General features: G+C 36.2%; 1 protein-coding gene across 2 annotated transcripts in view; it reads left to right on the top strand.

Annotated features, from left to right (window-relative positions):
- Positions 1-21,008, top strand: part of DNAJC24 (DnaJ heat shock protein family (Hsp40) member C24) — a 60,979-nt gene that overhangs the window by 32,733 nt on the left and 7,238 nt on the right. For both annotated transcript variants that reach the window (XM_067749532.1, XM_067749531.1), the window contains exon 3: positions 12,270-12,408. In XM_067749532.1, coding sequence (XP_067605633.1) covers positions 12,270-12,408 — 139 coding nt within the window. The remainder of the gene's footprint in view (positions 1-12,269; positions 12,409-21,008) is intronic.

Here is a 21,008-nt window from a genome sequence, read left to right as displayed (position 1 = left end):
CCTTTTTTTTTTTTTGCGCGGGCCTTTCACTGTTGTGGCCTCTCCCATTGCGGAGCACAGGCTCCGGACGCGCAGGCTCAGCGGCCATGGCTCACGGGCCCAGCCGCTCCGCAGCATGCGGAACCCTCCCGGACTGGGGCACGAACCCATGTCCCCGCATCAGTAGGCGGACTCTCAACCACTGCGCCACCAGGGAAGCCCCTCCTAGATATTTTATTCTTTTTGATGTGATGGTAAATTTGATTGTTTAAATTTCTCTTTCTGATAGTTCATTGTTAGTATATAGAAATGAAACAGATTTCTGTGTATTAATTTTGTGTCCTGCAACTTTACCAAATTCACTGATGAGCTCTAGTAGTTTTCTGGTGGCATCTTTTGGATTTTCTATGTATAGTATAATGTCATCTGCAAACAGTGACAGTTGTACTTCTTCCTTTCCAGTTTGGATTTCTTTTATTTGTTTTTCTTCTCTGATTGCCATGGCTAGGACTTCCAAAACTACGTTGAATAAAAGTGGCAAGAGTGGGCATCCTTGTCTTGTTCCTGATCTTAGAGGGAATGCTTTCAGCTTTTCACCTTTCAGTATGATGTTAGCTGTGGGTTTGTCATATGTGGCCTTTATTATGTTGAGGTATGTTACCTCTACGCCCACTTTCCAAAGAGTTTTTTGTTCATCATAAAATGGATGCTGAATTTTATCAAAAGCTTTTTCTGCATTTACCCACTCATTTACAGTCAATTAATTTATGACCAAGGAGGCAAGAATATACAATGGAGAAAAGACAGTTTCTTCAATAAGCAGTGCTGGGAAAACTGGACAGCTACATGTAAAAGAATGAAATAAGAACATTCTTTAACACCATATACAGAACTAAACTCAAAATGGATTAAACACCTAATGTAAAATTGGGTACTATAAAACTCATAGAGGAAAACATAGGCAGAACACTCTGACATAAATTGCAGCAATATTTTTTTGGATCTGTCTTCTAGAGTAATGGAAACAAAAGCAAAATAAACAAATGGGACTTAATTAAACTTAAATGCTTTTGCACAGCAAAGAAAACCATAAACAAAATGAAAAGACAACCTATGGAATGGGAGAAAATATTTGCAAATGATGCAGCTGACAAGGGATTAATTTCCAAAATATATAAACACCTCATACAGCTCAATATCAAAAAATCAAACAACCCAATCAAAACATGGGCAGGAGACCTAAGTAGACATTTCTCCAAAGAAGACGTCCAGATGGCCAACAGGCACATGAAAAGGTGCTCTATCAACATCACTAATTATTACAGAAATGTGAATCAGGACCACAGTGAAGGGCTTCCCTGGTAGTGCAGTGGTTAAGAATCCACCTGCCAAGGCAGGGGACACAGGTTCAAGCCCTGGTCTGGAAAGATCTCACATGCCACGGAGCAACTAAGCCCGTGTGCCACAACTACTGAAGGCTGCGTGCCTAGAGCCCATGCTCCGCAACAAGAGAAGCCACCGCTATGAGAAGCCCATGCACCGCAACAAAGAGTAGCCCCTGCTTGCTGCAGCCAGACAAAAGCCCGCGTGCAGCAACGAAGACCCAAAGCAACCAAAAACAAATAAATAAAATAAAATAAATTCATTTAAAAAAAAAACCCCACAATGAAGTATCACCTCACACTGGTCAGAATGGCCATCATGAAAAAGTCTACAAATAATAAATGCTGGAGAGGGTGTGGAGAAAAAGGAACCTTCCTACACTGTTGATGGGAAAGTAAGTTGGTACAGCCACTATGGAGAACAGTAGGGAGGTTCCTTAAAAAACTAAAAATAAAGTGAACCATATGAACCAGCTATTTCACTCCTGGGCATATATCCAGAAAAGATGAAAACTGTAATTGGAAAAGATACATGCACCCCTATGTTCATAGCAGCACTATTCACAGTAGCCAAGACATGGAAAACAACCTAAATGTCCATTGACAGAGGAATGGATAAAGAAGATGTTGTGTGTGTGTGCGTGTATATATATATATATATATATATATATATATATGTAAGATGGAATATTACTCAGCCATGAAAAAGAATGAAATAATGCCATTTGAAGCAACATGGATGGACCTAGAGATTATCATACTAAGTGAAGTAAGTCAGACAGAGAAAGACAAGTATAATATGATATAACTTATATGTGGAATCTAAAAGAATGATACAAATGAACTTATTTGCAAACAGAAATAGACTCACAGACATAGAAAACAAACTTGTGGTTACCAAAGGGGACAGGGTAGGGGTGATAAATTAGGAGTTCGGGATTAACAAATACACACTACTATATATAAAATAGGTAAACAACAAGAACCTACTATATAGCACAGGAAACTATGTTCCATATCTTGTAATAACCTATAATGGAGAAGAATCTGAAAAAGAATATATGTGTGTGTGTGTGTGTATATATATATCTGAATCACTTTGCTGTACACCTGAAACTAACATAACATTGTAAATCAAGTATACTTCAATAAAATTAAAAAAAAAAGCCAGGGTTTGGTAGAATGGGAGAAAATTAAAATCACAAGTTTATATCTGAAAAACCAATAATTTTTGAAAAGGAGAGTGGCTATATTAACTTTGAATCCTAATGATTTCACTTAAATTAATTATAATAATACAGTCCTACTCTGTAAGATTAGCTGTGCCTTAGTCACACAAATTCTTGTGTCTGACCCTTAAAATATATACTTCAACATATTATTCATTTGAATAATATTACTTGATATTTTGTCTTTCAGTTTCTTCAAATATAAAACAACTTTTTAAGAGGTCTGCTAATTACAAGCTATCAATAAACATAGGTAATTCAGCATTTAAAAAAAAACAGGTATAGAAAGATACATACTTTGAGGGAGGTGGGGATAGCAATGAACCAGGGAAGATTATTTTGGGAAAGGAGATGTCCTTGTGGGGGGGCGTTGTTTGTTTTGGTTTTGTTTTTTAAATATATCAACTTAGGAATTTCTAGTTTTTCAAAGTGATGGAAAGTTAGGGTTTAATATGTATAATTGTACTATCTGTTCTGATTGATGATCCAAGGACAGTCTTTTTCCCCCTTGTTGTATAGTGCGTTTGAGAGGTTAATAACCATTGCCAATTACGGCAAGCAAGACCAAGAAGTGTAGTAGGAAGACTTTCTTGAACCTGAGGAGAATTAGATAAGGTGATTCTGTACTCCTTCCTGGTTTCCTCATCTATTTTCTTTGCAGGTAGACCCTTCTGTAGAAGGCTATTATGGAAGTTTGTTGTGTTGCAAAATGGCAGAGAGAAACTGCTCTCCTACAACCCTAGTTCTTTACTAGTTGCCTAAGAGACCCCGTTGTCTCCATCCTTAACTTCTAGAAACCTCAGAGGCCCAGTGGTGGGGAGCACTCATGCCCTTGGCCTCTTTCCTTCCAGCCACACTTGATTCTTCTTTTCTGGTGGGTGGTGGCAGAATGGGGTTTACAGGCAGAAATTCAGGCATGCCACTTGTGTCAGATGTGGAAGGAAAGTGAGGTCTCAGATATGAGCCTTGGTCTCTGCAGCAGGTAATCAGGACTCTACCAGTTCACTTCAGGTGGGGCGGCGGGTGTTACACTACAGGACCTCTTAGGATCTGGGGCATATTTTGGAGGAGTTTTGAGGGGAGATTGGAAGAGAGACGAGCATAAGACGGTGCTATGTGAGAGAAGGAGATGAAAAGGTAGAGTTGGGAAAGGCTTCGGCAGTGTTGGTGAGGGCCACCTGTCATAGTGTTTAAAGAATAAGAGCAAAGAGATGGAGTTATTTGGAATTAACTTTTCTTTTTTAATTGGGGTATAGTTGCTTTGGAATTAACTTTTATTGACTGAACTGTAGTTCTTTTGAGAGGAGAGACAATGATGTGATAAGCACTTTAGGGAAAAGGTCCTTGGTTTTTATAAAATTATCAAAGATTAAGAATCTAATTTTCATGAAATATTTTAATGGAGCCTATATTTAATACTTTGATAAATCAAAAGCAGTTCTTCACCAGTAAAAATGTTGGGGAATGCTATTTTAGTTGTCACATATTACTGTGGTCATATTTACTAATGCCTATTGCATAATTCTGTCAACTTGACCTTTTCAATTTTATTTCACAACTGAGGTCCAAAGAAATGAGTTTCTATTATCTTTAGAGGTGATGAGTGCCTCAAAATGTAGTGATGACTGGACTCACAAAAGCATGGGAAGTCTAAATAAAAATGACCCACAATAAGCTTTTATTCAGTGTTTATATGTTTGCTGCATTTTGAAGTTCCTCAGTAGTATTCTGCATTATAATCTGTTTGGAAATGTGTATCTACTGTGATATTATGGAAATTCAGCATTGGTCCTATTGGGGCTTGGCAAGAGATACAGATACGGTTAAGATACAGTGTTGCACATATACAAAACTAGTGTGATGCCCTCTGACTAGGGATATTAAACACACCCTCATGGAAGAGGTACATTTGAACTAGTGGCGGATGTTCCATTGGAGACAACAGCGTAAGTAAGACATGGAAACAGAGAGGTATGAATGTTCAAGGGTGATATCTGAAGGTCTAGTCTAGAATGTGTAGAACGACTAGACTGACATAGATGGCATATCTATAATACTTGTAATAGATAAAGCTTGAATGGTAGGTTGGGTTCTTTTATTGGAGGACTTTACTTGTAAGGATTAAATATGACTCATTTATTATGAAATATGTGGACAATTAAAATTTTTGAGGTGGAGAATAACATGGTCAGGGTTTTAAGTTAAGGCGAGTGAATTTGGAAGCAGGTAGATGCACTGGAGAGCTGTTAGAAGATGAATGCTGGAGACTAGGTAGGAGCTACTGTTGGTTTGAACTAGGTTTGTCATTAGGAATAGAAAGAACATTATGTAGGTAGAATCTACAAAATTTGGTGCTTAATGGGATGAGAAAAAGGGAGGTTACCTTGATATTGTAGCTTGGATTATTAGGAAATGTATTTTTCTTTCATGCATTCATTCAGCATTTATTAAGCTCGGTGGTGATCTTAACAGACAAGGAATTCAGCAGGAGAAGGAACTAATTTTAGAGTCTGGATGATAAATTGGGTTTTAGATGTGTTGAACTTGTAGTGCTAATAAGATAGCTCTTAGAAGATATTTGAAATTTGGTTCTGGAATTCAAGAAAGTGTGAAACTAGTGATGAGAGCTAGCATTCTGTTAATGGTACTAAACTCATTGTTAATGTATAGAGAAAAATCAAAGTGCTATATGCTCAGGGGCCACCTTGGTAGATCAAATAATATCAGCATGATGATGTGGGAATTTTTGTTTAATCAAATTTGCCCGAAGTCCTTTTCATAGTTGTTATTTTTTTTTTTGCAGTCAATATTTTTTTAATCAAACAGTATAATCACAAATGTGTAGTAAAGGCTTAATATATGACCTCCTTAACTTTTTGTTTGATTTAACGTTTAAGTAGCAAGCTATTGGTAAAATAAAGCAATATTTCCTTTTAAAAAGGAATGTAAGAAAGGCATTTAAGCAGATCAACCGCTGTTTAGGTCCAATATTACCTTATTGTGTAGTGGTTCATTTACCATAAAACTGTCTTATGCATTCACTGTAAAGAAATACCATTTCATTTCAACTTTACGTTGCTTAGTGAATAGAAAAGGTTATTTGGAAGTATGATTCATTTGGTAATATAATGAATATATTAATTTTCACTAAAAACTTTTAGAAGTTGCTAGAATTTTCACAATGTATTGTATTATATACTCTTTTCACAATTTACACATACTTCAATTTTCTTTCCCCTTCTAGTAGAAAAACACTTGTCTCTGTGTTTTCTAATAGAAAAACACTTGGCACTTGTGTTAAACCTATCAGTGGACACCATTGCAGTCTTCAGTAGCTGAAGACTCATACAAATTATACCCCCCTCTTTAAAAAAATTCAACAGGTTAAAATACCACTTGCATATTGTTCAGATTTCATCAGCTTCTTCATCACTGAAGTAAGTTGGCATTTGTGCAAACAATGAAATAAAGAGGTTGGCATTTATGATTACTGAACAAAAGATATCAAATATCGAAAAATTTCTGACTTGGTACACTTAATGTAATTTTCTTTGTGGTGTTATAGGTTAACAGTTGCGGAGTGTCACTCACTTTTTTTTTTTAGTATTTGGAGGAATGCATCTGTCAAGGGGAAATTTTTATCAAGCACTCATTTTCTAACTTGCAAATAATTCTTTGTTTTAAGCAGTAGAGGCTAACAGTGTGCTTCTCAGACTTTAGCATGCATAATAATTGCCTGGAGAGTTTGGTGAAACAGATTCTGGGGTCACTCTGTAGGTTTGAGATGGGGCCATCTTCTAACGAACTCTCAGATAATGCTGATGCTGCAAATCTGATGACCGCATTTTGAGTTGCACTGAGCTGACACAATGTGACAGTCACTCCAGAATTAGGAATTTTGAAAGCACTTGGATTTACTCTTTGGAGAAAATCTAAAGTCAAAATAAAATGTTCCATATTGAACAACCCATTGCCATAAAATCTCAGCTAGTCAGAATTAAGAGTCCATAATTAAAATATTAGTTATCAATTAGATAGTAGATAGCACATACCAATTCTGTTAAAAAATTATTTTCTGTATATCTTTTGTAGTGTCATGAGTGATCCTTTATTTTTGTATCAAGACAGTTTTTTAATCTTTTGTTTGTGTTCATTTTTCTCATCCTCAATAAGTGGCTTGGGGATTTGAAAACCATAGGTCTATATAATTGAATAGTTTTCCCCTCATGTGAGGAAGTTACATAGACCGTAAAGTTGTGAGTGTCAAGTCAATTAAGAATAGTAAAATAGCACTTTGCTAAAACTTTGGAGATAGACAGCTTTGTCCTATTATAGTAAAGAATCACAGAGAGATACTCTCTCGGTATTTTTAGTGTTGTGACATATTTATCATATTTTAATTTTGAATGTACTTTAGTCCTCTACTCAGCAACACTAAACTTTTTTAAATGTTTTAAAGTTTTTGGAGGTTGGCATATGTACTTGAAAGTAAGTAAAACTATATTTCCATAAACTAGGCTGTAATTCAAACTTTTCACTAATTCATATCTGTCTTTTCATTAGTTTTCTATATTTTTATTTTACTTTTCTCTGTTTAATATTGAAAGAAATTTCTCATTTTCCTTTGTGGCTTAGAAAGATTCATTAGATTCCTTTTAAAACATTTAGACATATTTGAAGGTATTTTTCTATGAGATATGGTCAACATACACTGAAAAATGCATGGATCTTAAGTGTTCAGTTTGGTGAAATTTGATACCATGTTGCTACCACCCCAAACAAGATATAGAACATTTCTGTTTTTCCAGAAAATTCTCTTATGTCCATTTCTAGTTAACTTATATCCCCTATGCCCTGTTCCAACCTGGAAACCAACGTTTAACTTTTATTACTATAGTCATCCCTAGGTATTCTTGGGGGATTGGTTCAGGACATCCTGAGGATACCAAAAACCAAGGATGTTCAAGTCCTTTATATAGAATGGCATATCCAGAGATATGGAGGGCCAACTGTATAGATTTAATTTTGCCTGAATTTGGATTTCATATCAATGTAATCATATACTGTGTACCCTTTGTTCTTGCTTCTTTTGCTCTACATAATATTTAATTAATTAATTTATTTAGGCCACACCAAGGCATGTGAGATATTAGTTCCCCAACAAGGGATTGAACCCATGCCCCCTACAGTGGAAACGTGAAGTCTTAACCACTGGACCGCCAGGGAAGTCCCAACATAATGTTTTAGATATTCATCTGTGTTATTATTGAGTGTATCATAGTTTTTTTCTTTTATGTTGTTGAATAGTATTCCCCTATGGATATACTATAGTTTATCCATTTTCCTGTTGATAGACATTTATGGTTCCAGGTTGTGGTTGTTATGAATAAGAGTGTTAGTACATTCTTTGATAAGTCTCTTTGCGGACATACATTTTTATGTTTTATTTCTCTTAGGTAACTATCCAGAAGTGGAATTGCTTGACCACAGAGTAGATATATGTGTTTGTTTACAACAAATTGCCAAATTGTTTCCTGCCAGCAACATATGAGTGTTCCAGTTATTCCATATTCTCATCAGCATTTGGTGTCATCAGTCTTTTTTATTTGAGCTATTCTATTAGGTGTTTAAAAGTATCTCATGATTTAATTTACATTTCCCTGATAATTAATGAAAAGGTTTGAATGTACATTCGTGTGTAATTGTCTATTCATGTCTTCTTTTGAAAAACGTCTGTTCAGGTTTTTTCCCCTGATTTTTAATTAGTATGTCTTTTTACCATCGATTTATAGGATTTTTGTTTGTTTGTTTACTCTGGATACAAGTCCTCTGTTAGATAATTATTTAGCCAGTATTTTTTTTCCCAGACTGTGGCTTGTCTGTTTACTCTCTTAATGGTATCTTTGATGAGCAGAAAATTTTAAAATTTGATGAGGTTCAGTTTATCCATTTTGTTTCATTATAGTTTGTGCTTTTTGTCAAAGCAGTCCCTGCCAAGGGACAAAGATATTCTCTTGTGTTCCCTTCTAGAAGCTTTGTGGTTCTGTGTTTTACATTTATATCTATGATTCATCTTGAATTGATTTTTGTGTATGTAATGAGATTGGGATTGAGGTTAATTTTTTTCCACATGGACATCCAGTTGTTTCAACATCATTTGTTCTAGATTGTCCTTTCCCAGTTGAACTGCCTTGGCACCTTTGTTGAAAATCAAGTGACTGTATACATATGTTCTAGTTCTAGACTCTTCTGTTCCACTGTCTATTTTTATATATTTATGCCAGTACTACAGTCTTGATTACCATAGCTTTATATTAAGTCATGAAATCATGTAAGTCCTTCAACTATGTGCTTTTTGAAGATTCTTTTGCCTGTTCTAGATCCTTTGTTTTTCCATGTAAATATTATCATCATCTTGTCTACTTCTTCAGAGTGGCTCACTGGAATTCTATAGGAATTGCATAAAATTTGTGTATCAGTTTAGGAAAGATGGACATGATCTTCCCATCATGAACATATTATTTCTTTCCATTTCTTTCCATTTTTTTGACCTTGAGGCTATTGCAATTGGTAATTTCTTAAACTTTAATTTTCCAATTGTTTGTTGAAAGATTTGCTGATTTCTTAATTTTGAGTTCCTTGCTTCTAGGTGACTTAAGTTCTTCCAATTCCAGCAAAATGCATTTCAGTTTAGTACTGGTAGCAAATAGAAGTTAAAATAAATGAACTTTGCAACATTGATTTTAGTATATACCTATTCTGTTAATTAAGAGTATCAATATTTTCTGTATTTGATTGGTGAGTGTTTTCCTCAGAACTCCCTGCTGTTTGTATGATTTAGCTGGCATTTTTCTAAAGTAAGAAAGCTTATGCTATCTTTTTGTGGCTGTTTCTGGCTCCTCAGTTAGTAAGTCAGACCCTGGAACACAGGATGCTATAGATTTTCTGTCTTTCATTTGGTCATTGAGTGAATGAAGTAGGAATAGCTTTGGGCTCTCAACAGTGGGAAAGTTTGGCTAGTGGGATTCAAAGTGAAGAAGAGCAAAGAATAAGCCTTGATGGGACTTGCTGGTGGTGCAGTGGATAAGAATCCTCCTGCCAGTGCAGGGGACATGGGTTCGAGCCCTGGTCCGGGAAGATCCCACGTGCCGTGGAGCATCTAAGCCCGTGCGCCACAACTACTGATCCTGCGCGCCTAGAGCCCGTGCTCCGCAACAAGAGAAGCCACCACAGTGAGAAGCCTGCGCATCGCAACGAAGAGTATCCCCCGCTCACTGCAACTAGAGAAAGCCTGTGTGCAGCAATGAAGACCCAACTTGGCCAAATATATATATATATATATATATATATATAAATGTACATAATAATGACACCATTTTATTAATAGACCTTTAATTGAACTATCTTTAGAAGTTGTGTCTGTTATATTCTAGTTTTAAACTGTAGATGTATTTAGATTGTGTATAATTTCTTGTGGCTGCTGGAATAAATTACCACAAACTTGGTGGCTTAAAACAACAGAAATTTATTCTTTCACAATTCTGGAGGCTAGAAGTCCAAAATCAGTATAACTGAGCCAAAATCAAAGTATTGGCTGGGCCACCATTCCTCTAGAGGCTCTAGGGGGAGAGTCCATTCCTTGTTTCTTTTAGCATCTGGTGGCTGCCAGCATTCCTTGGCTTATGGTCTCATCACTCCAGTCTTTAAGGCCAATATTTAAAATCTCTCTGCACAGTCTTCACATCACCTTCCCCTCTGTGTGTCACATCTCCCTCTGCCTCTTTCTTATAAAAATTCTTTGATTATATTTAGGACCCACCTGCACAGTTCAGGATAATCTTCCCAATCTTTAACTTAATTCACATCTGCAAAGACCCCTTTTCCAAATGAGGTAACATTTACAGGAACTAGGGATTAGGACCTGATATTTTGGGGGGCTATTATCAGCCTACCACAGAATATTATCTTTTTTAGACCTTCATTTTGGTCTGGAACTTTCTGTCAAAGCAGATTGGACTGAGGATTTTGGTACCCCAAATGACATACTTATTTTCTTGCTATAACTTTCATTTTTTAATTAAAACCTATATCACAGCATAAAATTTATTGCATTCTATTAGCACAACAGAATAGATCTAAAAGCCTCAGATGGTGAATTACTTATTTAAAATAATAGGAAAATACCAAATTAGGGAAAATGATTGAATTGTGCTTTGACTACCATAGAACTGATATATGACTCAAAATTTAGTGATAGCTTTTAGTTTGGGGCAGCCAGGAACTAATTCTTGGTTTTGTAGGGCTTTCTTGGTCTGGTTGGTGTATGATTAGTCCATTGTGTTCTGTTCATTGTATCAACCACTGCTGGTTTCTGTAGTGGCCTATTCGAAATTACCTATCTTCTAGTCTGTACTTCGTGATACAGCTGCTAGATTAGATGGTTTCTCTAGGGCCTTACTCAATGTTAGCGGCATACTGAGATTGTGTTTTCACATGTAAGTATTGATACATCTTAAATGTATACTAGTGGTGTATTTGAGCATGTTGCATGAAATGACATTGATTCATACCAAACTTGTTATACAGAACTTCTTCACATAGTGTTAGAAGATGGGTTAGGTAGAGAACTTAATGTAGCCTACTCTATTTTGGCTTTGGTACATTACGTAATATCCTAGCTTTAAGGATTGCTTAAACCTCAGTATGGGAATAATTTTCATGAGCATCATTTGATAAATCATGGCCTAAAAAAGATGAAACAATAAAGCCTAAGTTTCCTTTTCTTCAGTCATTATATTAATTAGCTTAAATAGTTAAATATTAATAGCTGATAGATTTGGGCATAGGAGGAGAAGAAAAGAAATAGTTTCCCAGAGGGAAAATGGAAGCCTGATTCTCTTTGTTTGCCCTGTAATCTTTCTCCCAGCATACATGATGTTCATTAGTTCTTCTGGGCAACCAAATATCACAATAGCCTTTGCTCTGCTAGTGAGGATCACCAGCAGTGTGGAGAAAGTTCAGCATGAAAACAAATGTAAGAAAGATTTACTAACCAATTAATTTGTATTCAAATGTTTTGTTGAGTTTTTTAAAATTGTTTCTTACAAATCTGCCCTGAAATAACCATTTTTCAATACAAATTTGTGTTTGGGGATTTATAACTTTAAAATCTTCAGGGCTGAGCCAGAAGATGAGAAGTGTTTTAATTTAAAGTAATAATTGTGTAATTTCAAAAGAAAAGCTAGTAGTAGTCCATTGTTATGATATCTACAGCCAAGCATATTGTATAAGGAGAGCTTCATACTCTGTACAGAGTTGGTACTCTTCCTCTATCAGGTCCTGCTCGTCTGCATGTACCTATTTCTGTTTGTGTTAGTCATCCTCTCTGGGTAAATTGTCCATGAGACCAGTGATTCCATCAGCAAATTATCCAGAAAATGCTGTTTTTGCACATTGTGACAGATCATGTCACTGGTAGATTTATAGCTACTCCAGTGCTCTAATTAACCTGGCAGTTGTCTCCGGTGCCCAACACTGTTGTTTCGTTGCTTGGCATCTTAGTTTGCATCTTCTCATTACCTTCTCTCTTAACGAAATCTCAGATTTAGAGGTTTTTTTTTAACCTATCCCCCCACCCTCTCTACTCATCACCCCACCCCCCCTTGTTTTTGATTGGCAGTATCATCCGGATAAACAAAGTGCAGATGTACCAGCAGGAACAGTGGAGGAATGTATACAGAAGTTCATCGAAGTTGATCAGGCATGGAAAATTCTAGGGAATGAAGAAACAAAAAAAGAGTATGACCTGCAGCGGCATGGTAGGTACTTGTAGTGAGGAGCCCCAGCACACTGGCAGCTCTGTGAAGCACAGTCTGCAGCCATTTCTGGGGGACGCTTTTCAGCATTTGCACCAAGTTGTTATTGCCTCCTTTACTCCTTCCCTCCCGTCACTGTTTTTAATTATGCCCTATTCTTAGTAGTGATTACTATGTATCCATTGAGAAGTCAGCAAAACTACTAGGATGTGGCTTCTTGTGAAGCCATGAAAGCTACTTTTTATAACTAATGAAAAATGCTTAATTACACATTCCTAATTAATATGTTTTTTATGTTTAAAAACTTCTTTTTATTAAATTTAATTATGTACTGATTAAAATTTTCATTGAGTACTTTTAAGACTTATACTGTATAAATGACAATCTATAGGAAGATACTATAAAGGATAACATCTTAAAGCACTCTTTGCTGTTTCTGAACTTGTTTTAGGCTAGGTTTTCATGATTATCTCCTGGATAAACTATATTCTTTGTAAGATTGTCATAAATGATATCTTAGGAACGCACATTTCCTAAGCAATTTTAAAAGTCATTTCTTTTATGCATTTTAGAAAATAGCTTCTTAAAACAGTGACAAGCTCTTGTGAGAAAGAAAGGGACAAATGTAGGTCAGGTTTGTCACACATGGACTGCAGTTACGCGAAGTGATAGGCTGTCTTTCAGCCCTGGCCTTGGGATAGCAGTCCCTCAGCCTTCTATCTGAACCTTCAATATGCACCCTACATGCTAATGGGGGGAGTCGATAATCAGCCACAGCCTGTGGGGAAAACACTCAATTGCGCTCTGCCATAGCGCACCAGGCTCAGCATTGACTCACATGTGTTGATAAAAGCTCACTGTCTCTGTACTTGATTATTGAATCTCCTCCCATGCCCTGCACCAGTACACGATCAAACCTAACAAAATGATTGTAAGGCTCCTACTACTAAGGTTATGAAAATTTGATCTGAGAAATAAAACTTTATTTCTAAGATACAACATTATAGGTTAAAGCCAACAATATATATAGAATATCCATATCTGTTTTCAGAGGGAGTTGTATCAGTAAAATTAAGTGTTTCTTACAGTTAGTGTGTGATTCCTTTGTGGAAAGACTTCATAAGCAATTTGCTTATGTACTGGGGTATTAGTTTTTAATAGTCACTTTCATAATACTAATCATCTCTCAAGCCCTTCTACTTTTTTAAGACTGATGAACTTAACAGTACTTTTTTAAAAATGTTAAGAAACCAATAAATATAACTTCGCAATGAATTTGGATTAATTTTCAAATATGGCTTGAATATTGGGTCCTCCTTCTATTTGGTGCATTTATGTGCATCTTTCCAATGTTGTATTTCTTCTGTAAATTCTTGCACTTCCGGCAAAAGAATGTGGAGGTGGTTTCATTTGAGGATGAATTCTATCCATAGATACATCTTTCTGACCTTGCTTCACATGGTAAAATTTCTGTGAAAGTGTAGAAACTAATAAACATGGATGTATTGTGTGTGAGAAGTTACCTATGTTTCTAAAGTGACCAAGTTCTACTGTAGATGACAGTCTCTCATGGTGCTTTGCACGTCTTTACCAGTGTTTATTCTGGGGTGCTGATTTGCTTAAGGTGAGGATAATCCACAAAACTGTATCTTAAGGAGTGTAGGGTGTGTACTTGCACTGTCGCTCTGCATTTTTGCCAGTCCACAGCTTGGTACTATTAAGAACTTATCAGTGGGCTTCCCTGGTGGCGCAGTGGTTGGGAGTCCGCCTGCCGATGCAGGGGACACGGGTTCGTGCTCCGGTCCGGGAAGATCCCACATGCCGCGGAGCGGCTGGGCCCGTGAGCCATGGCCGCTGAGCCTGCGCGTCCGGAGTCTGTGCTCCGCAACGGGAGAGGCCACAACAGTGAGAGGCCCGCATAAGGCAAAAAAAAAAAAAAAAAAAAAGAACTTATCAGTGAAACTGACTAGAAACCTACTGTCGGACAGAGAAAAGAGGTAGGGAGAGATCAGGAATCAAAAAATATTCTCCCTTGCTAGGGTATTGGGTGAGTAAGACCAGAAATGGGAGAAATAGGAAGCAGGGTTAAAAGTGAGCAGTAGAATTACATGAAGGAGGTTTAAGAGATGTTAGAAGAACAAATAACCAACATCTTCAAGCCTTTCTCATTGCCTTTGAGAAGTCTTTGGAAATGTGGATTTCTTTTGAGCTTTGAATCCTTGGTTTAGAGGTTTTAATGGAAGGAGCTCTAGCCTACTGCATCTCAGGAGATTCTTATAACTCATTGACGAGGTCACAACAAAGTTTAGACAAACCAAATACAGTGAGATTGGGCTTGATTCATGATTCCAATAAATAGGCAGATCTTCTGGGAATTTATATGATGTCTGTCTGCTTTGCATGTTTTTCAGGCGGGTGAGCTTTTCTAGAAGGACAGTAGAAATACAAATTTTCATGACATTTTAGTACCTCAGATCTAAGTACTAAATATTTCCTTCATTACCAGAGGCTCCAAATAGTGAGAATGCTTTGTTTCAGTTTTAAATTGAAATTGGATTTCTGTTTAGATAAGGAATAGAAGTTTCTTATCCAGATACAACTTGCTGGTTTTAAGCCTTTCATACTAGAGCTATTTCAAAAATCTCATAATAAACCTGGTTTTGTATTGTCATTTCTCTTGATTACCGACATTAATTTTTACTTCTTTACCCATCTTCAATAAATAGCTCCTTGAAAGAAGGAAATGAACTTGAACTTCTAACACTGAGGATTTAGATTTGATAGAAGGAAAAACTTTGAGAGTGATAATTTGTTGAAGACCAGGATAGGTTACCAAGAGAGAGAGTTGTTATAACCAGGTCAAAGCACTCTTTTTTTCTGGGTCAACCCCTGGGGACATGGAAATAGCTTTGTTATACAGAACCCTTTTTGCATGTGGTGATAGTTCATTATAGAACTTTCTTTTCATGGTGTGTGCTTTAAATATGTTTGTTTCCTGCCCTGCATTAACGTATAGTATAAAATAAGTTTGCGTTCTGTATACTTGGAAAGGCGGCAGGAGATGTTTTATTGGCGGATGTTGAACACTTTCTCATATTTCACAGCTCAAAGTTGGTGCTCTTTTGTAAGGAAAGCCTCATAATATTACCTACAACCATTTATTTCTGTAAAAGATCGTTTAAAGGAGCCCTTGAAATCCATATTTTTTGCTTCACAAAAGAATTATCAAAAGCAATAGCCTAGGATAGGTGACCTAAAGTAAAGTACCTGTGTTTTTTCTCCCTCATTTACACTTCTGTATTCTTGGTTGACATTTTAGGGCAGTGTTGGCCAGGCTCATTAGAAAAGCAAACCTAATAAAAGAGTAGTAATATTCAGTTTCTAGATATTATGCACTTTGAAAGCAATGTTAACTAGTGAATTTAATCAGTAAGTTCCAGTTGGACATATTTACCTTATTGTTTGTAAGGGTGCTTCCAGACTGCTTCCCATGTTCCCTTGAAAGGCATGTAGTTTTTCAAGGTTAGGCTTTGCACTTCAGACAACCAGATGAACACTTTGGAAATTCTTTTTAGGATTTATAAAATGTTCATATGAATAATATCTATTGAATAGATTTTTGTGCCTTTATAATTTTTGTGGGGAGTTTTCTCATACATTAAGTGCATTTAAAAACATGTCAGAAGTATATCATGAAAAGAATAGGAATCGTGATTCAATAGCTTTGTAGTGTGAGTCATACAGATCTCTGATGTCTAGGTGGCTGTATGGAGTGACACAGCTTATGAGTTAGGTTACTTCACTGTGATCTGAAGAGGAACAGACCTTCAAATGAAGTCAGTCAAATTAAATTATGTTGTAAAAACATAAGTGGATTGTGTCTGGAGTCCTTGCAGGTATATTGTCTTATATTAAGATGTACCTTGTTTCTCTGTTAGTGAATTATTTTGGTGATGTGGCGCCTTCATGCTACACAATTGGCCAAGTGCTTGGATACCCAAGACAGCTGGGCTCTGAAGAGGATTGAGCCAAACGTTGTAAAGTTAGTGTCTTTACTTAAAGCTAATCAGCTATACTCTCCTTACCTAGATACAAAAGGTCGTTTCAGTTGTTGTATTATACAGTTCACTCCATCCCTTTATTAGGATAAATATTTGAGAATGGGAGATAAATAAGTAAATCTTGGACCAGATGAGGAACGTACCTTAAAACCCCACCAACATTTATGTGTCAGAGAACTGAATCAACATGTAATTTCTTAAATTTAAAATAAAAGTACTTGCTGAAAAGCAAGTTAACACTGAAGACTGATTAACTCCATAAAAAGCGAATTAATACTTTTAAATGTAGATAATATGAATTTGGGTTATCTGTTTCAAATAATGACTTAAGGCCAGTGGATGTTTGTGTAAATTATGTGCTAAAACTGACCCTTATAAAATACTTGTATTAGTCAGATTAGGGTTTCCATTTATGGTCATATCCGTTTTTCCATTTGATTTTAGGAATTTGAAAATTGGCTATAAAAATGTGCTTCAGGTAAAACTTGAAGATAAGCATCAGGGGGCATGTTTTTTTGGTGACTGTTTCTGGGAAAAGTAAGTATGTGAAATGATGCAGAAAATCCATCTAGACAGTTAGGGACTTGCATTTCTTCAGAGAGGGAAGATAATATAGATAAAACTTTCTGTGAGGGTCCTCTTGCTTCATCTTCTTTGTCATAAGAAGGTGACTGCTTGCATTATTTGTTACTTTTACTTGAATACAAATGACTGCTTTTGCAATGACAATGTATTTTAAGATCATTTCTCAATGATTTTGAATAAAAATTTGGCTAGTTTCAAATAATGCTATAGAAACCTACGGGCAAGATTATAGTTATAATCCTGTAATACTTGGACATAATTGGAAGTTTTGATTTAATAACAGAGAAAATGTAGGATTTTAGGAAGTTTGTGTCTCCATCTTTATCCTGTTGCCCAATTTCTACTCGGGTACTTGACCCGACTGAAATCAATGGGTTCAAAACCAAGACTGGGTTCACCTTTCTCATTGCTTGTTTTTAACCCTCAGACTTGAAATCTTTCTTTCATATTACACTCTGATTACTTCTGGTTTGCTCAATATATAGCCAATGAACTAAAAATGAGTGTTGGCATTTCTTCTTCAATGTGTTTTTTTTTTCCCTCTAAGTGATCTTTTTATTCTCACAGCTACCACAATAGACCATACCCAGATTATAACATAGACTCAGGTTACTTCCACAGCTGCTAATTGGCCTTCTCCCATAGTCATTTACATTTTGATTGGTCTAGCTTTCTTTATTCTTACTCTTGTTTAAGAACTTATATAACTACCCACTCCCTAACACAACATTTACCCATTCACATGGAATTTAAATGCGACAGAAGCTCTTAAGTTTGTCCCTAATTACTTCTTCCAGCCTTATCACCAATCACAAACCTAATGTGAATCTTCTCCCCATTCATTTAGGGGTTCCCAAACACATCTGCTTATACTGTTTGTTGTTACTCAGAATACCCTTGCGTTCTGATTCTTCACAGCTTATTCTTTGTTCAAGTTCCAACTCTGGTCCTCCTAGCTCCACCCCCAACAAAAGAAAGCCTCCCCTGACTTTCTAATCTACTGTCATTACGTCTAACCTCTGAATTTAATCCATAAATTATTTTGATTTTTTTCCCCATCTTTCAGTTCTGTTTGATACTTTGGAAGGACTAAATAATAATATGGACTATGGCTTTGATAATAATAGATCAATTTTAATGGGACTGACAATAGTAAAGTACATCAAACTTCTTAACCCTGTTACAAATCCAGACAAGGTGAAAGTTGCTGCCGTCCTACACTGTGGTACTCGAGGCTCCCCCCACTCCCCAACCATGCAATAATTGAGTCATTTTCCTGTGGTCTGTTATAGACAGGTCAACACAAACATTATGAGTTAATAACAACAGTTAAAATAGCTGCCATTTGTTGAGCACTAGAACTATGGCAATTGTCTTTTAATCATTGTTTAACAACCTTGTAAGGAAGATTTTAATATCTGTTTTCCAGAGAAGGAGTCTGAGGCCCAGAGGGTTTAAGTAATTTGACTAAGGGCACATAGCTAGTAATTGATAAGAGAGGAAACTCAAAGCCGTTCTCTGACTCTTAATCACTGTGCTAGGCTGCCAAGTTTTGAAGAGGTGTGTACAACCTACTATTTTAGTTCCAGATAGTCAGGAATGAGGCATATTTGAGGGTCAGAGTGAGAGGCCAGGCTTACTTCTGCTACTGTGTTCTGCCTTTCTGCAGTGAAACATGAAATTCAATTTCCGGGTTTCATTTGGTACCTTTCATGAGCACTGGGTTTCTGTTCAGCTTATGAAAGAACCGTAGTTCTTCAAGTCCATAATTAAGCTCCAAGTTTGTAGTTTTTCTGCAGTATGGAAAGCCTTGCAGTTGTGACTCTTTAATTTCATCTGGGAAAGAATTATAGAGCTTTATGATTTAATGAATAGGTTTCAAGCTAAATGTTGCCTGATTCTGAATCTCTTATCAAGGTAGAGACTGTTCTAAGAACAGAGACTATTAAGGACAAGGAACTGATTTCCTTCAAGTTATTTCCTATATGAAAGACTTAATTATGTATACTGAAATGATTTTTAAGAAGGAGGTGATTGTTTAAAATTAAATTACATGGTTTTAAAGCAGCAAGATATAATTTAGACCTAAAGGAAAATACTGCGATTGCTTTTAACACACATAGATGACTTCTGTAAGTTTGAAATGAATTTTGTTTTAAATGGCATAAAAATAAATACAATGCACTAACTGCTAAATGAGAGCGTTCTGGGGACTTGATCACTTGAGTAACACACAACATTGCCACTCTTGAATAGTAGGGACAGAGTTGCAGATAGACTAGATCTTTTGGCCAGTAGTGGGTTGAATGAGACTTTTAGATATCCATAAAGAATAAAGTTTAATTCCTCTTCTTGGTAGCTTTTTGTTGCTGTTATTTATTTATTTTTACTTATTTATTTGAATTGTAGCTACAGTTAGAAAAGGTTTCCTGGGATTAGGAAGTGTAATTATATAGGCAGCAAACAAAGAGCTGTTTTAGAAATTTTACTGTCATTAGGAGGAAGTTTTAAAAGACTGGAATTCCATTGTCTGGTAAGAAGTAAGGAATATTTATTGATTCCCAAATGGAGCTGAAAAAAACCTTTCCTCTTTTAGAAAGTTGTGAATGACCCAGCGAGAGCTCTAGTAAGCTTTACTGAACCAAGCTGCTAATAGTTATTTAATGTTATTCTTCAGTGTGAAAGAATCTCCGTAGATTTTCCTTTTAATCTCTTTGAATTGCAGGCTCATAAACCTCTCTGATGAGTCCTGCCAGTGTTTTCTTAGATCCCACTGTTGAGACAATGGAGCCACAGAATTCTTTCACTTCTTGTTGTCAGACAAATCCAATAGAACACAAGGTCAGAAGGGCCTATACTTCTAAAGGTTGAAAGATTCTTTTTCAAGTAACCACATAAATTATTTGATTTTATCATTATATTGGTTGGGAATCTCTCTTTAACGATAGTGCATTGCTTTCTACATGTAAGTAAATCTGGAAGTTTTTCTTGTCTCCATATTTGCTTAAGCTTGTGAGCACAGTACAGGTTGTGCACAGACCTTAACGTTCCTAGATATCTTAGAAAAAGCTGAACCCATTCACTTCAAAAGAATTGGGAATCATGTAGTGACATTGGACTCAAAATGGAGTTTACCAAATGCCAGGCAGTGCTCTTCTTTCCAAAGGGCAGTTTTTAGATTTTTTAAAAAATTACTACCATTCTGTAGCTAAGATTCCAGATTTAAATCTTGGATCTGTTTATTTAATTAAATCACTTTCTAAGTCAGTTTCTGTTTTCTCATGATTTTTGGTAGTATCATATTAAGGAGGACTTTAAGATAGGGTTTACATTTTCAGATGCCTATTACAGTATTATAATGAGCAAAAATATTTATAATATGTAAAACTCAAAAGAAAACGAACTTATGTCTTTTACAGATGCAGTGCCTGATTAGTAGATAATAATCAAAGCTAATTACAGGCTTCCTGTGCGTTACTTTAAGGGCTAGGGAGGAATTAAGTTTTCTAATTATATCTACAGTGGTGGACAAGCAGAGATCATTGTTTAAAAAGAAAAAAAAGAAACATTAGTTTGTGCTCCTTCCTTGTAATGGTAGTGGGGGGCGGGGAGTTGCTGTTGCCCCATTCGCTGGACACCTGCCTCTCAACAAAAGATGGTGGTCTCCTCCCTGCCCCCCGCCCCCGCGCATTTAGATTCACCTTTTCCTTGTGAGTACCCTCTCCGCTCATCATACAGTTCTCCAGGGATCCAATTTCCCCCTGACTTAATCACCCTCAGCCTTTTGCAGAAGTTGTTAGATTATGGTCCTTTCAAAGGATACACACTTTCTTACGGAGGTCTTTACTTCGTTCCCCTAACTTTTCTTTCCTTATTTATGTTTAAAAATATAGCCATTAGAGTTTCAACACTATACCTAAACCTTTTTATTGAAATATAGCATACATACAGAGGAAT

This window comes from Pseudorca crassidens, chromosome 9 (assembly GCF_039906515.1).
Source record: "Pseudorca crassidens isolate mPseCra1 chromosome 9, mPseCra1.hap1, whole genome shotgun sequence".
In the NCBI taxonomy this organism is placed as follows: domain Eukaryota; kingdom Metazoa; phylum Chordata; class Mammalia; order Artiodactyla; family Delphinidae; genus Pseudorca; species Pseudorca crassidens.
Note: the sequence above shows the minus strand (reverse complement) of the source record. Positions and strands in the feature narration are given on the sequence as shown.